General features: G+C 36.0%; 1 protein-coding gene across 2 annotated transcripts in view; it reads right to left on the bottom strand.

Annotated features, from left to right (window-relative positions):
- The window catches only part of ARAP2 (ArfGAP with RhoGAP domain, ankyrin repeat and PH domain 2), a 127,189-nt gene extending 111,161 nt beyond the window's left edge, over window positions 1–16,028 (bottom strand). The window contains exons 1-4 of one of the 2 annotated variants that reach the window (XM_085059183.1): window positions 15,862–16,028; window positions 8,888–9,915; window positions 2,733–2,803; window positions 1,730–1,809 (exon numbers count right to left, since the gene is read on the bottom strand). In XM_085059183.1, coding sequence (XP_084915309.1) covers window positions 1,730–1,809; window positions 2,733–2,803; window positions 8,888–9,804 — 1,068 coding nt within the window. In that variant the 5' untranslated portion in view covers window positions 9,805–9,915; window positions 15,862–16,028. The remainder of the gene's footprint in view (window positions 1–1,729; window positions 1,810–2,732; window positions 2,804–8,887; window positions 9,916–15,861) is intronic. The other variant, XM_085059182.1, reaches the window with a different exon arrangement.
- Between the last annotated feature and the right edge of the window lie 10,772 nt (window positions 16,029–26,800).

Genomic DNA, 26,800 nt, shown 5'->3' with positions numbered 1-26,800 from the left:
ATTCCTAATTTTTTCATAGGATATTTGCTATCTGCTGAAAAAAATGTGAAAGTGAAATGTATCTCAGGATGTTTGTTTTATGGTTCTTCTTTATGACCTTTGTCTGCAATTAAGTTCTAATGGAACTAAAATCAGCTACATGATAAACATAACGCAAGAAACTGTTCACATACATATTAAAATCCAGATCAGGTAAAAGATGTTATAACATACTGCATTAATCATGATTCTACAACCAGCAGAAATAGCAATTTAATTTCAAGCAGTTAATCCAGTTTAACAGCATGGTGTTCTTGTACTTGGTGCCTTTGTAAGATAATAAAGAGTGCTGACAACCTTTCTGGGTGTGCATTTTCATAACCAACCACTTCACTGAAATGTACAGAATAATGATAAGAAGTAACAAGAGGGCTAGCAAACTTCTTCTAGCAAATCAGCTTAAGCCATTGGAATAATTACAAAGTTAAATTCTGAATTTTTAAAGACACTGGCACAGACAATAACCAGCACAGACAAGACATTACACACAAGGAGAGCAAATGTACACTAAAAAGTCAGCTATGTGTGCACATAACAAGAACAAGAAGGAAAGACAGGCATGATTTTATGTGTACTGCCTTAAAAAGTCAACAACAACAAAAAAGCACAGTATACTTGCAAAAGAAAGCATGATCAAAAATAGATTACTTTCATTACCATAAAACTACTCTCATTAGAAGACAAAATTAGAACCATTTACTTTTGTTGATCAATTCTTAAGAAATTAGAATTGGAGACAGAAAAATCCTAGGCGTCCATTACAATAGTTTTTATTTCAGTCAATAGTTAACAATACTTTAAAATATGAAACATTAGAGTGAACACCAGGACAGAAGAATTTTCTGTTATCTTTAATTCTGTGGCTTGAGACTGGCTGGAAAAAGTATAAGTAATCACAGAATCAGCAATTTCTGGTCTGCATCCTGCTGAGACAGAAGCAGGAGCTAGAAATTCATGGCATTTGGCAGATGCCTCACTAAGCTAATTTACCTCCCACATCTCCCCCCACACGATTCAGAAGTCTGTCCACATGCCATTTGTGGCATTCACACCATCAGACCCCAACAAAAACGTTCATTTCAGAGAATCCTAAAAGAAAAGCAACTTTCAGTGTATAAAGCAAGTTTAGGAGATGCATGAAAAATATCATGCAAGAACTTTCACATACAGGAATTGAAAAGGGTGTGGCCAAACATGATCAGGATATGCAAAATATGTGTAGAGATGCCTAGCCCTGATCTGCAATTCCCAGATGAGAGAAAAGCCACTTTTACCCTTCTTAGTAAATTCTAATGGTTATTCACGCCTTAACCTCAGTTATGCACAAAGGATTGCAATAACACCGACTGTACCTGACAGTGTAAATATGGCAGCTCTGGGCATTAGGGGCAAAAAAAAAAAAAAAAAGTCAGTTATCCGCCCTATGTTGGTTTCAAAAAAATTCTTAAAAAAGAAACCAACATAAACTGCAGCTTCCTATTACTACTAAACATACAAAGTGTCTCTTGAGATTAACAAAGTCATTAGTGCTAAGATATTCACGTCATAAACCCTTTGCATACACCTAAAAGACAGAAAAAGTATTGGAAACTAAAGAAGCACGTAAAAAAAAAAATAAGGGCAGTATGGAGCACCTAGCATGAAGATTAAAGTGAAGACAGACTACATATATTCAGGCGTGTCAACTTACTTTAGCATCTTTAGCGTTGTCACAAATAAAGGTTTCGCCATATGGAGAGATAATGGGAGGCTTTTCTTCCGTGAAAGTATCTTAAAACAAACAAATAAATAAATAAATACTGTTACAGAGTGCTCTACTGTTAGCCACAAATGCTCTACTAAAATCATAATAAAATCAACAAGGGACACAGATTTTTCAGCTTGTAATTTCTCTGTCCTTCTCAGAAAAAAAAATTGAGGAACAAGAAATTATGTCCCATTTCTAAGTGAATTCCAGATACCTCCTTTTCACCACAGACACTACTACTATTATTATGTAATTTGAATATAACTTGTATACAGACCTTTTCTTCTTCCCTACCCTGCATCAAGTTAAAATTAAAAAGCCTTTCGTTGTCTAGTCTAAGAAGCAATAGCTCCAAAATGTTCTTTATTCTGACTTTAAAAATACCAAAAATAAACCACCACAAAACTCTTTTGTGCAAAATCTTCATCACCAAGCATTTGCTTGAAATAAATATACATACCTTCAAACAAGATATATCTGTCAAATATGAAAGAAGTTTACAGCTGACTGCACAAGATTTCTAAATGCTTCAGTAAACTATTTAATACAATTAGTTTCCTGTTATTTCCTGGAGCTATGAGCACTAACAAACAAATTAAGCAGCATTAGTCACGCTCCTTATATCTTTCAAGAAGAAGTTAACTCCACTTAAAAAATCTGGATCTAATCTTAGAAACTTAAAATACTAGTCTAAAAAAATGTATATTAAAATTAATGAGGCTTAAAGACTGGATTTTCTAACTTTTACTTTCTTTGGTCACAATCAAAAACTAGGAAAAAATGCAGACGTGATTAAATGCTCTGCTATCACGTAAATCAATTCTTCTAGACCTTTGAGATGCCCAATCTTTCTTAAAATATGCAAGAAATACTTATTTTAGACAACTGGTCCAATGTTTCTTTTTCCTTAGGATTCAAGACGTAAATATCAATGTGCTTAACTCACTGTTTTGTGAAATCTGCCTCCCAGTGCAAGAAATATTTACAAGGTCCATATTTCTTCTTCTCTGAAGGGAACTTAAACAAAACAAAGCACAGAATGAAAACATTAATTGAGATTTCCCAGAAAATAAGCGAAACCATCTCACGCAGTTAAATAAAATTATATACAAATACAGAAATAATAAATTTTAAGTCTTGGGAAATTTTCTGATTTAATTCAGAAGTCACACAACAATATGTTTTCCTCCCCTTATGACACTGAATACTTCTCTCATCCTAACAGACATCCCAAATTTGGGGTTTTGTTTTATTCTGAATTGACCTTACAAAACATTTAGACTGATTTGAAGAATGGACATCCCACAGTTTTCCCCACCCTTTTTCTTCCCTTCTCCTTCACACTGATTAGCAACGACTGTATTTAAAAAAGGATCTACTATGAAAATCTAATTTAACATTAAAGTCGTAAGGGGCCTGAGAATCCAGACAAAACATGCTCCCAACCAGTGAAAAAAAATTGCTGTAAAGTTTTGATTTCCTAAGGTGAATTATTTCCCCACTCCCCCACAGTTTTAAAACCAAGAGGTAAATGACATTGCATTGCGACTGTCTGTGACTACCCCTACACATTTCATATATGGGTAAGAATGTATCTCACAGACAGCAGGAAAGTTATTTTATTAGTGGTGTTGTGCTGGCCCCATGCATTTCAGTAATTCCAGGTATAATGCAATATTATTGCTATTATTAATATTTCAGGCCAAGACAGCTTTATAATCAGAACATAGGAAGAAAAATGCGTGAATTACAAAATTTCTAAACCACCTTTACTACTCTAGCAGTCTGCATTAGAGCTCTTTTCAGTCAAGCTCTGAATTGCCCCATAGACATAATTAGCAAATTTTCCTCTTAATTCCATTTTCTTTTCTTAAAATAACAGTGCCAAAGGCTTCATGCATCCTCCTAGAATATTCCGTGGCTGATAAATGCCGTGTAAGATCCTTATATGTATTCCTACCAGTTTGTAGGTCCTCCATCCTTTGAAGCCAAAGGTACTCCCTACCACAAGATGATGTTTCTTTGTGACAGAAGGCAGGCATTCAGGAACTACTATTTCCTGTAATTTTTAGTCCATGCCTAAATCTGCCTCAAAAATTTTATTGGATCACATTCAAAATAGAAGCCACAACTTATAAAGTTACTTGACGTTTCAAATATTATCCAGGTTATATAAACTAAGTTCCCCAATGATTATGTTGTAAAATCCTGGTTTTAGAAAACACAGAGCGAATTTGTCCAGTGAAAGTGGATCATGGCATAGTTCCCACATACATATGCTTTCTCTCCTGAGTTATAATTACAATAAATATACAGCATGTTTCATCATATATTTTACTAAAATTGATGTAGTTACATCTTTTGAATGTCCATTAGCAAACTAACTTCATGTGTTTGCACTACCCTAATTTTAAAGAACTTGGTATGCTTAAAAAAAAAACCTAACCTAATGTACTTCAACACACATCAGATTTTTTGATGTTAGATTGGTATCTTTTAAAAGGTATTAACAGCATTAAACTAGATTAAAAGTTGCAAATAAACAGCTTTGACTTGAAGAGCTTTTAAAATTATGGAGGTTTTCTTTATGTAAAGCAGTGAGTCATTTTCTTAGTTTCAGGGTGGATGGATAAATTCACCAAGAAATGAAAAATAGGAAGTCAGCTTAAAAAAAAAAAAAAACAAACCAACAAACACCACCAAAAAAACACCACCACCACATTTTCTTTAGTCCATATACTTCTCAGGACTTGTGTATTCTTTTTGATCATGTACTTACATTCATGTATACATGGCACAAAAATCTGATAATATGCAAACTACAGTCTTTTTTTCCAGCATTCAAAAATACAACTTATTTATCAATTTTGGGAAGCAAATTTCTAACTTATGTTAATTAAAAATTATCTCAAGATATAAAATAAATTAAATGAGTTTACTTTGAGTATCTGCCTGAAATATTATGCATCAGAAAAAAAAATACAGGGCAAGCTATAAAATGATAGTAATTTGTCAATGCTTAATAGAATAATAAGCTAGCTATTGTACAAATTGAAAAGCTGGATTAAAAGAGGGAAAGTACTGAAGATGTCTTTTGGAGGGAAAAAATTGAAAAAAATCTTATAACTGTATCAACCTATGCCTTTTCCAAGCCATTTCAAAAAGTGAATACCTCTTCTCTTGAATTTTTTCAATTCAAAAATTGGGTACCTCAATAAAAGATATTCTTTATTTTGCTCTGTAATGGAAGGTTAGTGCAAGCAGTCTGCCAATTACAAAGTGTGCCAATTTTTCAAAGATGTAATAATAATTTCAATTATTATTTAATGTTCACTTTGTCACAACTATGGAAATTGACATTCACTGTTTTCATATATTAAGAGGTACCGGATGCGGCTCAGGCTGCATACACTTCTCTAGCACCCCTTATTATGCATAAACAGGATGAAAGGATGTGATGAGGCAGTGACTGGTCTTGCTAAATGCTAAGAAGCTAAAAAGCTAAAACATTGCACCAAGCTGGTTTATTCAATATACTCCTGTTACCTTGCAAATAAAGGGAGGGAAAGAGGTCAGTGTAAGCAGTCAGTGCTTCAAAGTCTTTTCTGGCATTCATCTGCTGAGTGTTTTAAATGAAAGAAGCTTTTGTTTTCAACCTCATTCAAGACACATTTTCTTTTCTATCCATCTCAGGACCTAACCCTCCCATAATGCAAACACATCAAAACTACTCTAGCACGCTGTGTTAAAGCTTTGGGGTTCATAGACTGCTAGCAGAGGTAAATTAATGGTGATACTTTACCACAGGAAAAGAGAGGGAGCAGCTTCTGTCTTCTAAAAATTTATTTTGTGCAACAGAACACAGTAGAGATAGATAGCAGCACCAGCTTGGCACCTAATTAGGAATCTTGATCAGTTGTATGTTTAGAAACAGAGTTTAAAGGATATCAGCCCCAAGCAAGAAATCCCAACCATAGGATCTGCCAACTGCAGAAAACAAATGGTGCCTGCTCAGGCCAAGCACCATTATCTGTTTTACTTATTTATATTTTTCCCCACATGCAGGATGTTGTCCAGAATTTTGGTTTATTTTTTCTTATTTCTCTTAATAAAGAATCAGAACAATCCCACTACTGCACAACACAAATAACAAAGATGGGGGATATGAAAAAATCTAAACAAATATAGAATTCATCAGTCTGAAATTTTACCTGCATGTTATTCTGTTAAATAATTCTATAAAAATTCCATACATAATTATTCTAAAATGAGTCTGTAAAAATCAGGTATACCATGTTATAAATCTGCTTCAGCCTTTGTTTAATCAGATTGCTTCTTGGAATGATGCAATGGTAACTATTTCATGGAATAGCGACTGCTAAATGACATGGCCCAAAGTCAAGTATCAAAAACCTCCAAAACTGTCTCAAAACTAATTATCTTTAATGTTGTCCTAAAGACACATTAGTGGTTAGTTCCATCCACTGCAACACTTTCACCATTTCGACTTAAAAAACCTTCAATTTTTCACTTGATGGTATTAATCACCTTTTGAGTGATCTTTATTAATTCTGTAATGACAGACCGCTCATAACAATATGATTAATTCCAGCTGAAACAAATCTAACATAACTACACATCACTTCATTACTGAGCAGCAAAAAACAGTATTAAAATCTGCACAATAACTGTTGTGTAATTGCCATTTTTTTCTTTTTTGGTTTTGCTTTTTTTCTTTTAAATCTGCACACACACACACACCCCCACACACACCCCATACTACAGTGATGCCACTCTGTAGTGCCATAATTCAAAAAATAAACAAACCCCAAGTATTTTCGACTTCTAAAATGCTATGGTGTCCTTCCAGCTGACAGCATGCTTTGTTACAGACAAGAGCCAGGAGCAAAAGTGAGGCACAGGGAAGCAGATAAAATTGCAAGCGCATTATTAGTTATAAAAAATTACATGGTCATAGCCCCTATCAAGGGGCACAAGGAGACCCACTGTATGAACTTTTTGTGCTAAAGGCACATAGGAGATGATGAGAAAAGTATTCTTTGCATAAAAATTTAATGATTCATATCCATGAACGCCTAGAAAGAAATGCTGAGTTTCCCAGAAGATTTCAGCAGGATTTCTCTGCCTCTATGGAGCAGCCTTTATACAATGTAACAAGGCTGAAAACAGCACCTGTCAATAAGGCCAGTTGAGGTTGTTTGCCTATGCAATTCTGTAAGAAAGACAATGGTTCCTGAGGTTAAAGATGATTGCAAGATGCCATTTTAAAGTTCTGTATTAGTTCTCTGCCCCTATAAAAAATTTGTCAGAAGCATTATAAAGAAAGTTTCTGTGAAGCTGAAGTTCTGCTGTGAAATTCTTGTTTAGCCTTGATCTTCCACAGACAGACTGGTCCCTCAGAATTTGCATATTGCTATAACTGGAGCATAAAGACGAAAAAAGAAGCTGGAGCTCACAAATCAAACTGGTGGCTAATGAAGTTAGTGACCCAGTCACATATCAATCATTAATAGACTGGGATTTGGAGGATTTACTCCAGTGGTGGGAAGATGACCAATATAGCATATTCTATCATCTGGATGATTGAGATTTTAGCATCTAGTTATTATTATCTCTTTGGTTGAGAATCCCATTTTGTCTCAGCATGAATAGCTTTATTAAATGAAGTAAGGATAATCACTCTACAAAAGTTAACATAAATCAGCTCCCCACAGAAAGATACGTATACTTAAGTTTCAGTGAGTACAATTTTTCTGTAATTTAGAAGACACCAATGAAGCAATTTCTAAGGCACACAAAAAACTGTCTAATTGTTGGAAAGAATCTTTGACTCTCCACCTGTTCAAACAATTGTATTATAAGATTTAGTTATGGCTTCTTTCAGTAATCTAAAAGAAACATATAAATGCTGGGAAACCCCTGCATTTAGAGCATGTATAAACTCGATGATGTTTTTAACTGCTGAGATATGCAGATGAAAAACCCAAGATAAATACAAAACATTCTTAGACATGTCCCTCCCAGGCAAAGCTAGTGGTTTAAAAAAATTTTTACAATAAAATAAATGCAACCTAATGATTTGGATATGGCTACACCAAAAAACTTAGCATATGCCTTTGCATGAATTTTTCTTTTAAGACATTTAGCCAGCATGATAACTAAAACTTTACTTAATGGATCCATAAATATTACAAATTAATCTGTTTGGAGATACTTTTTGATTATAGCCAGTAATACTGTATTGCGATTGACTACATATTCAGTGCCTATTATTTTTAAGATTCAAACAATTATATTTTTATTAAGATAGGTCTTGAATTAAGTTCCAACAGCAAATATTTTCCATAGCATTCTATCATATTTTTCCAAGACAGCTACAACTAATGCTTATGCAAGAAAATAAGTGCCGCTCAGCAATTTGTGGATTCAAATTATGAGATCAACCATTTTGAAGGAAGAAAAATACACTTGAATATTTTGAAACGAATTCAAAGATTTCTTAAACTCTGAAAACCTTATACATCTAACCTCTTTGTTAACTCCATTTTCCACTGCTGTTTTCCCCTGCTGGAATGTCTCAAAAATATTTTTATACTATAACTATAATTAAAAGCTACAGTTTTGCTGTTATGAGACCACCAGCAAAAGCCAATATGACACATAATATGACAAAATGGCTGCTTGCATTCTCCAAAGCTAACAATTAAATGTTCAGAAATTAACCCAAGAGCCATCTTAAAGTTCTCACTTATGCTTTAAGAGTATATATATATATGCATATTATAAAGTTGTTTTTAACAACAGTTATATCTAAAGCAATAAAGATTCCTTTCTTTGTTAATACAGATGTAGAGAAAATTGGGGAGGTTATAAGGACACACTGTTCCAAAGTTTCCCTTTATATTCTCATTTTTGCTTTAAATTACATTGAAGCTTAATCCTCCTTCAACTAATTTGACAACCTTCATATCAGATCCTGTATATTTCCAGCACATATTTAAAAAAAGACAAAAAAAAAAGAATCAAGAAACCCCAAACCGTAAGTTCTACAATGTCTCATTAGCAATAAACAGCAATTACCTTGATGAAATTTGAACTTTACTTGATTCGGGAATTTCTGGAACAGGTCGATGCCTTAAGATAAAAGATCGGCTTGCTCTTGGAAATACTTTCATGCAGTTTAGTGTACAGGAATCATATAAGTCATTGTCTATCATTTCTCCTTTAAACTTATAGAATGGAGGATCTGGCTTGCTATCAGACAAATCACCCTCATCTGCAAACCTCTGATGTTTGTTTTCGTTGTGTTTTGTCTCGCATGAACGAACAAATGAAGGAGGATCACGAAACACCAAAGGGCCAGTCAAGTGCTCATCAGCTTGGTATGCAGCAGCTTCTGTCAGTGATGCATCTGGCTGAGTATTCATCTTGATATTTCCACTTTGACTGACAGCCTTTAGTATGCCACCTGAATTCTGGTATAAACTAGAAAAATCCAAATTTGTAAAGCTATTATCATTTGCCTCCACTGAGTTTTGCTCTGCAACTTCAAACTTTTCCTTACTAACGTAAGATTTATTAAGTTGTTCCGATGATGCTGCAGGTATTAAGCCAGTCCCATCTACACTTGAATTGCTTACAGGAGACTCCTGATCCGAGGATGAATATTGCTTCTCTTCTAAACCTTTCAGGTCTTTGAATTTTAAATTTTCACATAAAAGGGAATTTCCTTGCATTTTTGAAAGACTGCTGTCTAACTGCTTAAGAATCCTTCTGCGATGCCCTGTAGGCAACACCCCCATTTGCTGAAGCACACTGTTATTTATTCCCATGCAATCCGTCACAATGTTATAGCCATATTTTTTAAAGTTAGGAAGATACTGTCCAAGGTTAATGTTGACCAAAAATTCTTCAATATCAGTGTCATTGCCTGTGGATGACATGACTTCATTCCGTATATTGCCCCACACAGTCGTGTAGAAATAGTCAGGTAGCATGCATGTTCACTAGCAAGAAAATTCTCTTAAATTCGGTGTCCTCCAGCCAGAAAAAATATCTGTTTCCTCACAACACCTCTTCAAGTTTCTTCAGTGATTTTTTTTTAAAGACTGCAAAAATATGGAAAAGAAAAAGGACATTAAAAAAATTCTCACCTGAATGTCACAATTATTTTGAATAAAATTGTGAAAGACTCCTTGTCACTCAAATAGTAATATTTTTAAATTGTTTGTATACGAAATTTCAAGAAGGGTAAACAGCATAAATTCTCCACTATTTTATCTTAGCCTATATAAAGAAAATAGAAAAACTGAAGTCTCAGAATAAGTAATACAGATTTAAAACATATATTCCTAGTAGCTAAACCTTAAGATGAACCACTTATCTACACACACATTGTTATTACACGGTACTTGGATATCAGAAAGAAAGTTATCCAAGACCAGAACTGGTACCTAAAGCTTTCCTATTTCCACACTAACAACAATTAACTACAGGACAGGACTTTTACTCCCTTATCTTCTGAACCTCAAACTCCTCTAAGCATAGAAACACACTTTCAATGGAACAAAGGAGAAATGCCTGTCTAGAGCATTCTATGTGAACTGTGCATTCAAGCCCTCTTCAAAAGAGAATCCAACTGAACAAGTACTGTCATGAATAAAATGGTTTGCAGTGGTAGATCTGGCCTTTCAAACACGGTGTCATGCAGGAACACAGGAAATAGGTAACCACCAGCACCTCAGCTCTGACAAGGAAGCAGCTTTCCCTTGGCCACAAACAGGAGAGGCATGACCCCACAGGCAAGTTCTGGTTGTCCATGAGTTTTTCCTTGGTATTTTCCAACTCAGCTCTCACACTCTCCACATTCCAGCTATTTGAGTTATTCTTTCAGTGCCATATCTAAGTTCACAATTTACAAAATCCAGACGCTACTGTTCTGAAGGTGTTTGAAACAGCCTGAAATCATATTTCATCAAAGAAGGTTAAGGATCAGCAACACTCAACAGGTTTTTTCACCTCTCTCTTTCTGTATAAAGAGTAATTTGGCCTTAGGGAAACCTGCTGACTGTAGCAGCTGTCCTGGCATGCAGGTACTAGCCTTAAGCAGCCTGGAAAAGAAAGAACAGCTTCAGTAGAAGAGCATTAAGACTTAAGTAACAATTAGAAAGGGAAGAAGTCTTATGCCCAGAATTTATCCATGGTAGTAGGCATTGATACCTAATTCTTCAAAGTATTTCCTGACAAAAAGGCAGTACTTATGATCTAGAACTGAAGCTTCCAAGATTGTCTATATTTTTACTGTATCAGTTCCTAAATAAAGAATAAACCCTCTTCCTGTAAGATTCGTCCAATGTCTTTTGAATATCTAAGTGATTATTCAGAAAGGTAGTAATTAATAAATGTTTATGCCCCTCCTAATTATCCAAAGCCACATACAGATAAATCTAAATTTAAATAATGTACTGAATGAAGCACAATTGTTATCATTGCTATTGGTGATTGTACTTTATTATGATGATGAAATAAATTATTAAATAACTACCTCAATTGCTAGAAGTCTTTTCTTGCAAAATTTTGTAAATATCTTTTACTCCCAAACATTCATAAAGTGGTAATCAAAACCAAGGGAAAAGCTAGACTCTTCATACTTACACCACATATACATGAAAGTGATAAGAAAATCATACATAAGAAAAAAGATACAATGAAAAGAAAAAAATGAGATGAGCAAACCTACATATTTCAGGAAGATGTAAAAATCAACATAGTATACTTACTATAAATGTTCCATTATTTAAAATAATTCATTGGATTCTCTCTAGTCTCTAACTTCATTTCCGTGGAACTATTTTTATCAGCTTTGATCACTATCCACAAGTCTGAGAGGCAACTTATTATCTTGAATATTAAATTTATAAAATTAAAACCTTTTAGAGAGAGAGCTCTGTAGGTCTCGAGATTAACTTTATTATGGAGTCAAGCCTCAACAAAAGATTCCCAAATCATCTAAATTCAAAAAGCCATGGATTGATCTAAACTGATTAACAGTCCACTTCCGTATTTACCTTTGTCCCATCCAAACCTACGTGCTTATATAAATACTCATCATTCCTTTAAAAATTTGAGAATTCAGCATCTCCTCAAAATTTTCAGCACAGCCACTAGTCCAAAAGCATAAAATTCAACAGTATGGCCTCCACCCAGCTCTAAACCCTGGAAAATGTAAATATAAATACATAGTCTCTTATCAATTTGAATATATATTCTCAAATTCTGAGTACAGAATGAAACCAAAATTAGTACAGAAATGACTTACTGGGAAAAAATTATCAGACATGTCCTGTTTGGGCCAGAAAATAGTCTTTCAGGTACCCAATAATTAAATAAAAACCACAATCAAATAGACAAGAAAACAACCAAAAAAAGCCACACACACATTCAAGTACATAAAATCCCTACAGTGTTAGCATATCAGTCTAAGGTTTTTAAAGTCAACCAGTTGCAGCTGGTTGTCTCAGCCATTTTCACCTTCCTTGACATTTCTGGGTTCCATGGTAGCATTTGGCTATTTTCTCTCTAAGGTGTTAGAGTTTATTTTCGGACTTTCACTTTCTCAATCGCTCCACCTTTCATAATGCCAAAAAACCCGCTTGGGAGAGTAGTTTTACCTCTATATTTATAAATAAATATAGATTTATTTTATATAAATATATATACTTATACCCACACATTCTCTCTTCTCTGTCTTAATACTGTTTTTTCTACATGCAATAGCTTTGCCTACACCTTATTCTGGAACAGCTCCAGTGCTGTTACTTCAGGAACTCAAATAGCCATGTATTATCAGCTATTTGGATTCTAACCCATCTTTGTATAAGCCACATACCAAGGCAAAGGGTTGCCTAGCAGAGAACAAACTTTGCTTCCAAATCTGTAAGAATGATTACTTTTTGGTGTGTATTTTATGAACAAAGCATGTAGCAGAAGAAAGAAGGAACTGCTTCCTGGGAAGGCATTTTGACCACAAGATGCCAACACTGCTGGAAGATAAAGCCCAAGCCATTTTCTGTAGTTGTCTGTGGCAGAAGCTGTCAGTGCATCCATCAAGATTTACGAAGACATTCTATAGATCTGGCCTAGCTATGCAACTGTTAAATACCAGTATGATCACATCTTATTTTGTGGGTCTAAGCAAAGGGTTATACTGACAACTAGTTTGGTTTCACTAGTCACACAAATAAAGTAATAAACAGCTAAACAAATCTACACGTACACATGAATGTTCTGCAGGTTAGAACATAAATACAGAATCACTTCTTAAAATGTTTTACTCTTACTAAAGGTTTGAACTCAAGAAGTATACAGAAATGCAGAACTCAAGGACCATCTTTTTCAATACATTAATCTGTTTTGATGTGATTATTATCAATTCAAAAAATAATTTAATTTCCTCCTTAGCTTTGATTATGAAATAAGTCATAATAAACCCAAAAGAATATATAATATTAAATACGGAGTGCATCTCTATGACATATACACATTTGTGTGAATACTTTCATCCTCTTTCAGATCCATATCTGTACCACTACAAGTTTAAGTAAACAACATTAGTGCACATGGTCGCATACATTCCGTGAAACAAATCTCTCAGAAGCAAGGCAAAATACATAGAAATAAATAGAAAAAAAAAACAAAACCAAACAAAAAACACCTAAACCACAAAACTAACAAAAAAACAATAAACAAACAATGAACTAAAAAACACAAGGGAAATTTGAACTTGCTTAAATAAAATTGTTCCTTGTCATAATATTATATTTTCCTGTGTAGGGTAACCAAGACAAAAATTACCATTCTCAATAAGGTTACTATAAAGAAGAAAATACTATAGTGGTTATATTAAAAAAAAAAAAAATCTAACTTCTTGGAAGACACCTGACCATTCAATTTTATCAAAATAAGGATAAAACACATAAATTGCTATGCGGAAAAAGCAATACAGAGAAAACCACTTGTGCTTTTCCTCTAAGAAAAAAGTTTCAGCAGGGGAGGAATTGCAATGTATGTTGCACATTCCAAACCTTCTATGGGATCATCCAGCTTTCTTTCACAGGAGATGTTTCTCACACTTCTTTACAAACTTATTTTCAATTTCTTCATTCTCCCATCTTATGGAAGGGACTTAGACAAGGAGTGGCAAAAAAACTCAGAGTGGCCTAACAGTGCTTTTGTTTGACTAAAAGTGACAGCTAAATAGCATGAATGAAAAATGGTAGCTGTAACTCTCAGGACCCTTGCTCACATGGAGGGTAAGTACCTGCATCTATCATTCTGAAAAGCTATAGCTACTAATTTTAAAATTCTTCCATTCTATGGTTTTCAAGTTGAAAAGTCTTGAAGACAAAACTGACTGGGAGATTGACAAATCTTTGTTGAAGTAAGCAAGAAATCCAAATTTTAAGAATTAAATATTCTTATGAACAGCGGGTCAGAGGTGAACACAGAAACACTCAGCTGGAACTAGTTTTCTCCTTTTTTTAATATTGATACAAATACAAGCCTGAAGAAACCGTCAATTGTTACCCTTAGAAGTACATGGCAAGATAATCACACTTTAAGCAATCAATTCAACAAACATAAGCAAGTTCAGGCTTGCTCCCAACTTCTGCTAAACCACTTACTAGATTAAGATACTAATGTAAATGTAAAAGACAAAAAAAAAAAAAAAAAAACCCACACAAAAATAAAACAATACAAGTCTTACCATGGAGCTGCAAGTAGTGAATTTCATCTCCGCATTGTAATTGACTACAAACAAACTGACACGATTAACATAGAAAACTTTGTATATTAGGGAAATTTCCAAAAATCTGTATAATACTATCAGCATATCAATTGCATGGGGAAAATAAAAAAAAGAAAAAGATACTGATTGCAACAATTCCAATAGAACTGTTCCTTTTACCAATACAAGGAAGTTACTAAGCAGAGGTCAACCTAGTGGATAATTACAAAATAACTTTAATCACATCCTCTGTCAAAATGTTTCTTTGACTGTCTTTTTTTTTTTTTTAATTTCAGAACACTTGCCTTCTAGAAAAAGGTTCAGCCACCTTCGTTACCTCGGAGTCAAACCTCATACTGCAAGAAATTCCAGTGGAACAACTCGCAGAGTCGCTGCAGTAAGGAACTGCATGGCATGAATAAGCAAACTAAAGGTGGAATTGGAACTTCGGGAAGTTGCTGTGGCAACACTAGGGTGCTGAACCTTGACTTCATATTCTCGATCCGGAACATCCTACTGCTTCTTTCACTTTCTTAAAATTCGTGATAAAATTTCCAGGTATATAATGACAGCTAATTCGAGGTCTGTTCACGTCTGACTTCACAAAAACAGCTCATACAGCAAATAAATACACAATAACAAAGCACTGTTCTTTAGCATGACATTTACATACAAATCGTTAAGACAATTGAAGTTAGGAAGAAAACAGAGAGCAGTACACGCCTTATTTTCTACCTGCCTACCAGCTATTTCTAGTGCGAACCCAACTTCAGTATCTGTCGCTCGTCTGGGACATGCCCGGTACCAAACCACTGTGCACTCTCCGGCAACTTTCAAGTCCCAACGCAGAAGCAGCAGCAGCGCGGGGCTGGCTGCCTGGGGGCACCGGGATCTCAGCATCCCCCGGGAGCAGCCCGGCCCGGCGGGACAGGGATCTCCAGCATCCCCGGGAGCGGCGCGGCCCGGCAGGACAGGGATCTCAGTATCCCCCGGGAGCGGCCCGGCCCGGCGGGACAGGGATCTCAGTATCCCCCCGGGAGCGGCCCGGCCCGGCGGGACAGGGATCTCCAGCATCCCCGGGAGCGGCCCGGCCCGGCGGGACAGGGATCTCCAGCATCCCCGGGAGCGGCCCGGCCCGGCGGGACAGGGATCTCCAGCATCCCCGGGGAGCGGCGCGGCCCGGCCGGGAGCGGCCCGCGTGGGGCTCAGCGGGCGGGCACAACCTGCCCCAAACCCCGCACACTCCGCGCCCGCCGACCAGCCTCACCTTCGGCAAAATCCAGCGGCTGACGGGAGAGGGAAGCAGAGGAAGAAAGCGCACGGCTCTAGACGGCTTCAGCTTTCTGTTCTCCCTCCGGCTCCGCGCTCGCTCACTTTCTTGCTTTGCTTTCTCTTTCCTTCCTTCCTTCCTGCCTGGCTGGCTCCACACCCCACCCCAGCGCACCCCACCCCCGCGCTGCTCCCCGGCAGGCCGCGCCCGCGGAGCTCCGTGCCGCAGGAGCAGCCGCACCTGGGCGCGCCGCGGAGCGCAGGGCGGGCTGGCCGGGCCGCATATTTCCCCAGCGTTCAGGGGGAAGCCCGCCGGCAGGCTTCGGCTCCGGAGTGCCGTGTGCCCCAGCCATGGCTTCATGGCAGCCTCGTGTTCACCAGCCGGGGCTGGGCAGGCGGCGAGTGTCCCTCCCTGCCAGGCTGCCTGGCCAGTGAGCAAAGGGCATCCCAGTGCCGCCTCTGTCACCGCGCCGAGCCGCGCTCGGGGCAAGCGCTCCAGCTGCGAGGAAGCAGGACAGCCTGCCAGCAGTGACACAGCTATGAACACTTGCTAAAAAAAAAAAAATTACTAAACTTTCGGTAATTCGTGTAACTTCCCCAATTCTTGGAACTCGCCTATGTCTATGAAAAGCTGTCGTTCAGCTGAAACTAGCATTTTGTTACACAAAATGATACTGAAACAACTTTAATGTAGGGCATCGGTGGACATACACATCATCTTCTTGAAGTATCAATTCTGATCTTTTCTAGTTCAATCCAAGGAGGTTTCAGAAGGCTTACAGTCTTGCAGCTGAAGTCTGAGGTTGTCACTGACTCTACCGAAGCAAAACAGAAGCAAAGATATACTGAGAAAAAGAAGCCAGTTATTAAAGTGCTAATTTAGGAGCAAGTAAACCTGGGTTCCTTTTCCTACTTCAAAGACTGCTTCCCACACACTAAATATAGCCTTACTAAATGGCCTTACTAGGAGCAGAGCTGTAAAGGTTTAGTACCATATTGGTGCCATGGTACTAAAATGAGGCGTCAGAATCACAATTTGAATGCAAACAGCTTTTTCACTATCCAATTGCCAGTCAAAACTTCCAGATTAGAAGTTTGCAGTTCAGCATTACAGCCCTAATTCCACCAGTACCCAAGCACTTCTGAAAATCCAGCTGCAAGTTCTAATTATTAGATACATAAATACCTGTGTACCAAAAAATGCAGTTAATTTTACCTCCAAAACCTTAATTATGCAAGCAAATTTTTGGGTTTGCCTTTTTTCATAATCTAAAGAAATGAATTGTGCTCTTGCTTGTCTTTTCACTAATGCTTTTGCAGAGTCTGTCTCAGACAAGGAACTGTCATTCCCAGTTATTTGAGAAGGAACTGATATGTTTCCAAACCAAGTGAGTGCACAGATGTGATTCAGGTAAGTATACTAACACCCTTTTTTGTCATAGTCTTTCTGGATTGTAACCTAATGACTCACAGCGTCATCTGATCACAGATTTGCCTAACATTTCCAGCTAAGCCTAGCTTCCTTTCAGAACAGTAAGAATGCCAATGAATACTGATTTAGAAAAGGAATTTTAACCACAGTAACTCAAACTATTTGAAGGATTCAGGTCCTGGAAACAACAAAAGACCAGCGTCCTTTACAACGCTTACCTCACCATGCAAAAATTCAGTAAATTAGCAGTTGGTGGTGGGCTAGAATTTCTTTCTCCCACAAGTCTAAGTGTGCTGTCATTGATTAATACCCTTGAGATCTTCTCTCTTCTCCATCAAGAAATTCTGAAGTCCTTCTACAAAGTCCACTTTTCTTCCTCTTCCAGGGACCCATGTGATTTGCCCATGTCAGTGGGCCAGTGGTAGAGATAATGGTCCCCTCAGCATTTGTCTTTAACAAAAGAGTGTCAGAGTCCCACATGGAACCCACAAAAAAGATTGCCCTCAGCATGTTTATCCCTGTGCAGTAGTGATATCTTCCATCAGTGCGCAGCTGCACCCTGACACACTCTGACTTAACCATAGTTTCACTTACCAAGTTTTCTTGACCACAATACAAGACCACAAGAACTGAGATAATTATTTTCAGTGGATTTTTTTGGGGAGAGCGCAAGGAATGAGAGAAATAAACATTAAACACATACTCAGCTGTCCTTACGTATTTCCGTTTGCATTATGTCCAGAAAAATAGCAATACACACAAGATCATTTTAAGCCACCTTGTGCTGTTAGAGGTTATGGGGCTTTTCTTGACTTTTTGTGTATGTCCAAATGATGTTATCAATACCAGACAAACCCATATGATGTTTTATTCTTTGTTAGAGATAAAGTAGTATAATTTAATATATGGTGTTTTACTCTTTGTTAGAAATAAAGTAGCATCATAGATCATCTTCTAAGAAAGCTCTCAAGTCTCTAATTTATCTACAGCATACAGCTCTCTGATGAACATGGAATAGCAGCTTTCTAACACCACAGTAAAAAAAAAACAAAAAGCACTTGCAAAAATCTAGCAGGAAATTGCATCTTACCAATTTCTGTGTTATTCAGATATGACATAAGGCAGAGTACTATTCTATGACTTGTTGATAAGATTGAATTTTGAAAAACCTGCTGACAGGCCTGAAAACTGCAGAGATCTTGTTATCTGATAATTTCTTCTTCCCTTGGGTTTCTATGCTGCTGTCATGAAAAATTGTTAGGTACGCCATTTTTTTAGTAGATTAAAATAAAATTTCAGTCTAGAAATTAATTATAAATAGGAGCTGCATGATTCCTGCTATATTCTCTGAAAGATGTTAAGGCTTTTGTATTCAAAATACATTTAACCATACAACAAGGTCATTCATAGTAAACATGCTAAGAATACCTTCCAGCTCATATTTATCATTACTAAACCCTTAAAAATACCCTGTTTTCCAGTGAATGATATTGACCTGACTTTTTTTAACATCAGTTCATAAGAACAACCATGTAAGTCTAAGTAAAAATGGAATAATACCATGTAACTTCACAGGAACTAATTTTTTGGATACGAATCTACCCCAGATTTCTGCACTCTGTGTGGTTTGTCATATGTCAGAATAGATGTTTGCCACATCTCTTATCCATTATTAAGATTTCAATGCAACTGACCGAAACTAGTCAGACATTTTCAAAATTTCAAATATTGCAATTTTTAGATGTGTATATTTTTAAAACTATAGATCTGTTCTACTTACTGCATATAAATTCTGTTTAAGAACTCCAAATCTACCTGCACAAACAGGCAATTCATAAGATAAAATAGGGGAAACAACTGCTACTCCTTCCTTTATGGATGGCTTACAGATAGCTCTGGTATTTACATGGTATATCAGCTACCTAAAAATGCAAAGAAGAACTGAGTTTATTTGTGACCTTTCATGAGATTGTTTCTCTTTCTTCTGGAAAAACAAACAAACAAACAACCCGTATATTCTCCTCGACCACAGTCCAAGATAGCTAGAAAGTTCTAAGTTCTAAACTTGGTCTTCTGCGATCTTTTCAGTCTCATTTGCTCATCTTTAAAGCAGAGGTAATAAAATTCATCCACCAGTCCCCCCAAGGTGCTGAGAAGGTTAAATATGTTTAGATTTTGGAGGTTATGGAGATTCATAAGAAATGAAATGTTAGCTACATCTCAAACAACCAGCAAGGAAATATGTAGGCCTCACTATTATTGTTGTACTACAACTTTGATATTATTGTTATTAAAATGTCAGGAAAACTAACCTTGGAAATTAAAGAATGCATTACAATTTTCATAAGCAGAGTTCTATCAGGAGGTAACATATTTCACTCAGGGTAAAACAAAAGATACAAAGTTTCAGACTGTAGTTAAGAACAAGTTTTAAGATAGCTATGTTCTGGTTTTGCATTTGCTATCAACTGTTTTTGTGTCCTTGGGATTCCTCTCAGCCACTTACTCAGTGTATTATAATTCAGTTATTTTGTATGTCATACTGGATACCAACCTCCATTTTTTCAGACCTGGAAGCCACTTTGACCCATACCCCATATTTTAATGTAATTTATAGTCAGTTTGATTTCCAGGAAGCTTCCTAAGATAGTTCCCTGTACCATAAGATGGATTTTTAGCCTATCATTTTATAAGCTATTAATGTAGTTCTATAAAGGGATGATAACTCAGTGATATTGGGTTTTGCCATCTTCTTTTAATGGCTGTAAGTTTGACCTTAATGCAGTCTAGGTTTTGTTAAAACTACTGATGGACTCATGAAGGAGTCCCTTAAGCTATTTTGATATGGATATATGACTTTTGAAACAAATGTGTAAAAGTGTACTTTTGTGTACTTAAGTGTACTAAATGTGTAAAAGTGATCTCACAGAGTACTGTTTACTAATTACTTTTACAATGTATTGATGTTTTCTTTACTGATTCTGGTGACAGTTAAATCAGAATTAATGTTTTGACTTACATATTGTGTATGGCACTCAACTGCACATGCAAAATTATCTCAAGAAGTTGTTAGATTAATTGACATACCCTTTATTATCATAAAACTACTTAAAAAACAACAGTAGAGTTTGCTGTAATTAGCACTTCTCATATAGTGGTGACTGGTGAATTAGAAACACTGAACTTGACTTCACTTTCAACACAAGTCTGCAAAGATAGCAATTCAAAATACATTCCGTGGGGCAACATGAGGTTCCAGGAAGAAGGCTCTATCTGCTGCCCTTTGCCAAAGCACACAACACTGGGCACACACTTCCCTGGACTAACCCACTCCATGTCCTTTCTTGGGCCTGCACCCAAACCTCTGGATGCAGCCCCATGAGCTGGTCATCTCCACTTTCCTATGTATTGATACATGTTTTAATCTACAGAGAAAACCTGAGAATTTTGTTTGCAGTACTGCTTTATTGAATTCACAAGCCTAGAAGTGAAAGCAGACAATTTATTCAAGCAATGCAAGGGAGTTAAGTTCTTGCTGCAAATGAAAGTCATCCAACCCAGAAAAAAAATAAAGAAAAAGAAAAATTAAAAACACCTGGAATCAATGTCTCATTCTAGTTGCTGACTAGGGGTTCTCCAAGAAATCTGTCACTAGAAAATCTAAATCTTGTGACTTTAATACATTTTTTCAGAAGACCTGAATTCCGTGTGGGACCTTATTCTAGCACTTCTGTCTCTCATTTATGCTTAAGGGTTTTCACGTTGGTTTTGAATACAAATGCAGCTTCAATGCATGCAGCATGTTCAGGGTTTTTTTATTTCTTTGCTGTTGCTCTCATTTAGGGGATCTGGTTACCCTGACATAGCTTCCTGTTGTCTTTGAGAATTGTGATGGAGCATTCTTTTACCTATTTGAAAATAAATCCCTCTGAGGAACTTTCGTGCACATTAAAGTACTAATTTTTTTTCCCATATTCATCTTTTGCACATTTCAATGAATTTTAATGAATCACACATCATTAAGGTTTTATATCCACAGCATTGGCTTACTCAAACTCAAGAGAAACCACAGATGACACTTTTAAAGCTGTGATTAGATTTGAAGGTCACAATTTTAGCCACTTCCTTCTCTCTTTCATTAGTTGTTGCTTAAGCAAATTTGTCATGGAAAGTAATGAAATATAATAGACATCACAGAACTATTTCTAGAGGAAAAAATTTCCATAATACAATCGCTGTTGAAATTGTCTGTAGTTAAATGCACTTTCACACTGTTATTTAGGTCTGATGAAACACATTCTCATAGAATCATAGAATTGTCGAATGGCCTGAGTTGGAAGGGATTTCAAAGATCATCTAGTCCCAACCCCTTGCCGTGGGCAGGAGCACTTTTCACTAGACCAGGTTGCTCAGAGCTCCATCCAACCTGGCCTTGAACATTTTCAGGCACAGTGTTCCCTGGAATAACTTCTCTGGACAATATGTTCTCTTTCTTCTGTTTTGCCTTTTCCTCACTGCTTTCTGCCCAAAGGAAGCAACTCATGATAGCTGACTCACTTCCCAGGATTCTGATGCTGTCAAAGGTGCTAAACAGGAGGCTTACTGTATATACAAATAACTCTTTAATAGAAAACTCAAAATGAACATACACCATCTGTCCATGAATAATTTCTTGTGAAATTACTATGTTAAGTCAGAAGCTGAGAGGTATCAAGTCCTTGGAGTTTTACTATAAACCTCCCATTTCACAAAGACTTTCCTGAGTTTTCTCTCTCTTTTCTAATCAACAAATTAACAACAGCCTCAAATGTAAAATGTTGTTTAAAGTAGACAAGCTACCTGGGGAGTACCAGGTGGTACTTAAACTACCAGTAACCTTAGTAATTTCAGACAAACAAAGGATGGGATAAGTATTCTGCTTACAATTTTGAATTATATTGCCATTTAAGAAATCTTATTGTTAAAGAATCCATTTCAATATTGGATAGAAAAGCCTACAGCTTTTATAATTAAACACTAAATTAAAACAACACCTATAATGTTTAATAACTACAAAATACCATTGCTGATCACATGAAAAAGGTATTTTTCTTTCAAAAGTTAGTTTTTCCTTAAAGCTTATAATTAGGTTATTACTTACGCATTTTACAGTTCAAGCTCAATTTCAGGCAGAGTAGATTCTCAGATAGATTTCCAAGATTCTTTCCTGTAGAAGACAGTAAATAGGATAATACAGTATATGGATTTGAGAGTATGTATTGATATTTTTATCTTCTTCATTTCCACTATATTTTGTAGGTCTGTCCTAAAGTAGTAAAGAACAGATTAGATGGGCTAGAAGTTCCTCTGGCATTCCAAATATGAGGATATTGCCCACCAAAAATAGAAACTCAAAGTCCCAGTCTGCAGTCTCTTTGATAGATGATTATTTGTTCCCATGGAATATTGTTTGAACTGCTTACAAATAGTTATCATCAATTAAACTAAAAGAGAACACATAAATAATTTAGCCTGTCTTTTTATTTTTTCCCCACAATCACAAAGATAACCAAAGACTGTGGCTATGCAGTTAGGCATAGATCAGGCTCAGAAATGAGAAAACCACAGTTAGCACCCTGAACTCATGTTCTAGGTATTAGCTCTACCCCAGAACAGCTGAGCATAGCTTGTTTTTTCAACAATGGTTGCCTGAAAGCTCCACGGAAACTAAGTTGAATTTAATGGCCAACTGAGCCAGTACCACCATGCATCTAAGTGAATATAGGTATAAAGGTGTTTAGCACCTACAGGGATTTAGCACAAGTTCAAGCTTCCTTCCCTCCTCAACTCTGGGGCTTTGCTTTTCCTAATGTGAGACTCTTGACCACTTGATTCATAATTAAGTGCTGTGACTGCATTTAGAGAGAGATACCTTTTTTAACTGTGTTATTTCATAATTATGTGTTCCAAAGGGATTAGGTATTTTTCAAAAAATCCAGCACTGGTCACTGTGATAGAGTGCTAAATGAAGCATTTACATGAACACATGGTATAAATTCTATGGCACAGTGCATCTGTAGCACTTTCTTAGGTTTTCTTATGCTATTATTGCTTTTCCACTTGGGCCTTAGAATACCAGAGACAGGAAGAAAAACCATTACACATATTTTCAAATAGGCATAGATCAATAAAAACACCAAAATGCATTCATTGTCACATACTGAACTTAGCATTATACGCAGAGTATATAGACAGAACTTATTGGATATGCATCATACACAGTAATCTCTTTTCCTAGCAGAACAAAGTCCACTTCCTTTGTTATCAGCTATGCAACACTGTTAAGGTATTCTGAAAAGAACATGTATATTTGCTAAAGGGTAACTTAATTTAAATGTATAATTTGATCCCTATTTTTCTAAATTTGATATTTTGTTCCTCCTACATCTAAGGTTACTATTTAATATGGATAAAAAATGTTCCTTTTTTAAAGGACTTTTCAAATACTTAGAGAATACAGTTAAATGTAAAAGTAACCCAGAAATTGTTTTAAAACAAAATCAAGCACAGAGCCAATTTTCCTGTTTGTTTCTTTCTCCTGATGTAGCCTTCTCAAAAATAGGATCACTCTCTGGAAAGCCAAATTTCAGTGAAGAACTAAACTTTGAGAATGAGTGCACTGTTGTTATTAGTTCTTTCACATGAAATAAATAAATAAATAAATAAATAACATCATATGACCTGAAAAGCCCAACCTAGTAACAATTTTGTATTTTCACAATTGGTTTTGTATTTTTATTTCTTATTAACTGTCTCTTAATTATATTCATTTTCTTCCTTGTTCATTATACTATCTACCTGGGCATAGGACCCTACTCTAACAACTGGGTTTCTGGACACCTGTATCTCTTTTCTTGTGAGTCTGTTATTGTAACAGTAATTAGGTGATGTCCACAGGCAATGGATAACACAGCAGCTCATGTCTTCATCCTACCAGTATGGGCCCAATTCTTTCTCAGTTAAAGGATGTAGTTCAGGCAGGGATTTCCAGTGAGGCTGCAAATCAACAGTGGCCAAATCCTAGAGTTACTGCTGATCAGATATCCCTTGAGTAGTTTTGTGTGTGTCTCTTTGTGTGCCTGTGTCTTTTTTTCCTCCACTCAGATTTTCTGTAGTAAAGGCTGAAAGAACTGAAAGGACAAACTGGAGAACTGACTAATACTGTATTTATCAAGTCTGCTTATTCCTAAAGTCTCAACATCCTCTTTGTAACTGGAGTGCTGCACAGTAAATCTTCTCAGATAACTAATCCAGGTTGAATTAACTTCACAAAAATACAAACTTAAAGTGTCTCCAGCACTTTCTGTATTATATAAATTTTATTCTATGTAAATAACCTTTGTACTAAATTCTTTATGATACTGCATTGAAAGGATTTCCTCTTTCACATGTGCTATTTATGATGTTATCTTCCTGAGTATACTCTACACTGTATATTAATATAGGCAGTCATATTTTTTCAGAGTACATACCCTGTAATATGTCTGAATAACTTGTTTCCTAATTTATTTATCCTTCCTGTCTTCCAGTTATATTTTACTTTTTCAGCAATATATCCTTTTACAATCTGCAGTGTTCAGAAAGCTTCAAAGCATGGCACAGCTAATCACCTGCACTCACCAGGAGAGGCTGATCTGGACCATGAAACCCACAAAGGGGTGCAGAGCCCTGAAAGCTGCTACTACAACTGGATCTCTTTGGGCAAGAGCATGTGTCAGGAGAAAACCACCTGATTGTTCCTAAAGACTTTATAAGTACATTGTCTAATACCTGTCAGTATGGTACATAAACACAAGCCTTAAATTATAAGACTATTCAGTGAATTGCATAAAAGAATAAGAAATGCTATTTCCATAATTTAGCACCATTCTTCAACCAAGGAGAAACAGCAAACTGGTAGACAAATATAATAAATATGTTTTCATAGTCCAGCACTGGGACTGAAATTGAAATAGAGTGTGGGATCTACTTTTTTTTAAACTGAAATAATGGGTTTTCTATATGAATCATCGAATTTAGAGACCCTCAAATGCTGATCATCATCATATAGCCTAAATATACATTCTCTTAATGACTGTTGAAAAGTAGAAAACCTGGAAGGATCAATTGTAATTTAAGTGACTGTTACTGCCTCCTTTGCTCTCCTGAGATCTTATATAGAATCCTGTGTTAAAAATGGAATATATCCCCTTACAGTGCTTATGTAGTAACTGTTTCAGTGAGAATGTAATTGCCTCTATAATAAAGTCTTACATAGACCACTCTATAATTCTTTATAATTGCATGCTCTTATACCATGAGTACCATTAAATTCTTCACATTTTTACAAAAGCTTTTTTTTTTTTGTTTATTTCTCATTTCACTCATTTTTACAGAGAAAAACAATATAATTACTTTTTTATTTTTGAGGCTTGACATTGTTTTAACCACCCAGTACATAATCAGGGTCATTTTTCTTCTCCTATTGAATATGTTTCAGACAAATATATTTTCTAAACTAGGCAGTATCTTCTTTTGAATATGCACAGGTGATTTATACAGACATGTATTAACTAAAGAGGAATTAGATATACAATTTCCTTGACCAAGAAACCCAAAACAAAAGAATTTGCTTATGGTAAAGAAAATTAACATAGATCAGTTCTTGTCATATCTTACAAAACTGTGATCATAACAGGGTCTTGGAGTAGCTTCCTGTAAGCTCTACAACACTCAATGAGTAACATATTCTGATAACAGGTTCATTTATTGTTATCTATTTCACACAAGTTTACTTCTTAAAATTAGATCTTCTTATACCTTTATTCAATCTAATGTCTTTTTTCAAAACTCACATTTGGACATTGCTAATTGATTGAGTCAGAAGTAATCGAAGGAGATGCATATATTGGAGAAGATCTGGAATTGATGAATTCAGCTTTATTATGGTTAGGGGAACAATATGGATTCACAAGAAGAAGTCAGTCAGTGCAATACTGCATAGTATTTACACAATAATGCATTTTTTAATTTTTTTTTTTTCACTTACACATTCCAAAATTTTTGGGTGGAACGATGACGCTTTTTTTCACTCCCTACACATGAAAGTATACATTTTCTCTGGGCTTCCCTTTTTACTTGGAATAATCTCGGAAAAGTGGAGATACTGAACCGTCAGAAATAGCAAGTACGCTAATGATTCACACACCTTTATTTTAGCTGTGCTGTATTTTCAGTGTGATCAAGAACACTATACTGAGTCAAAAGTAACTTTCCTTTTGAATTACAGATAGTTCTTTCTCATAGATTTTATTAAAGCCATTTTCCATCTTTCATTGCTATTTTAGCATTTATATAGTGCTTTACATCTTCAAAACATTTTGCTGACATTACCTTATTAGTTCATGCAATGCTAAGATGCAAGTTTCAGTGTGTTTTCATATCTCAATCTTGTTTTAATTACTATTTAAAGTTTTGTTCATTATAT

Source organism: Lichenostomus cassidix, chromosome 4 (genome assembly GCF_008360975.1).
Source record: "Lichenostomus cassidix isolate B80296 chromosome 4, HeHo_3.0, whole genome shotgun sequence".
In the NCBI taxonomy this organism is placed as follows: Eukaryota; Metazoa; Chordata; class Aves; order Passeriformes; family Meliphagidae; genus Lichenostomus; species Lichenostomus cassidix.
Note: the sequence above shows the minus strand (reverse complement) of the source record. Positions and strands in the feature narration are given on the sequence as shown.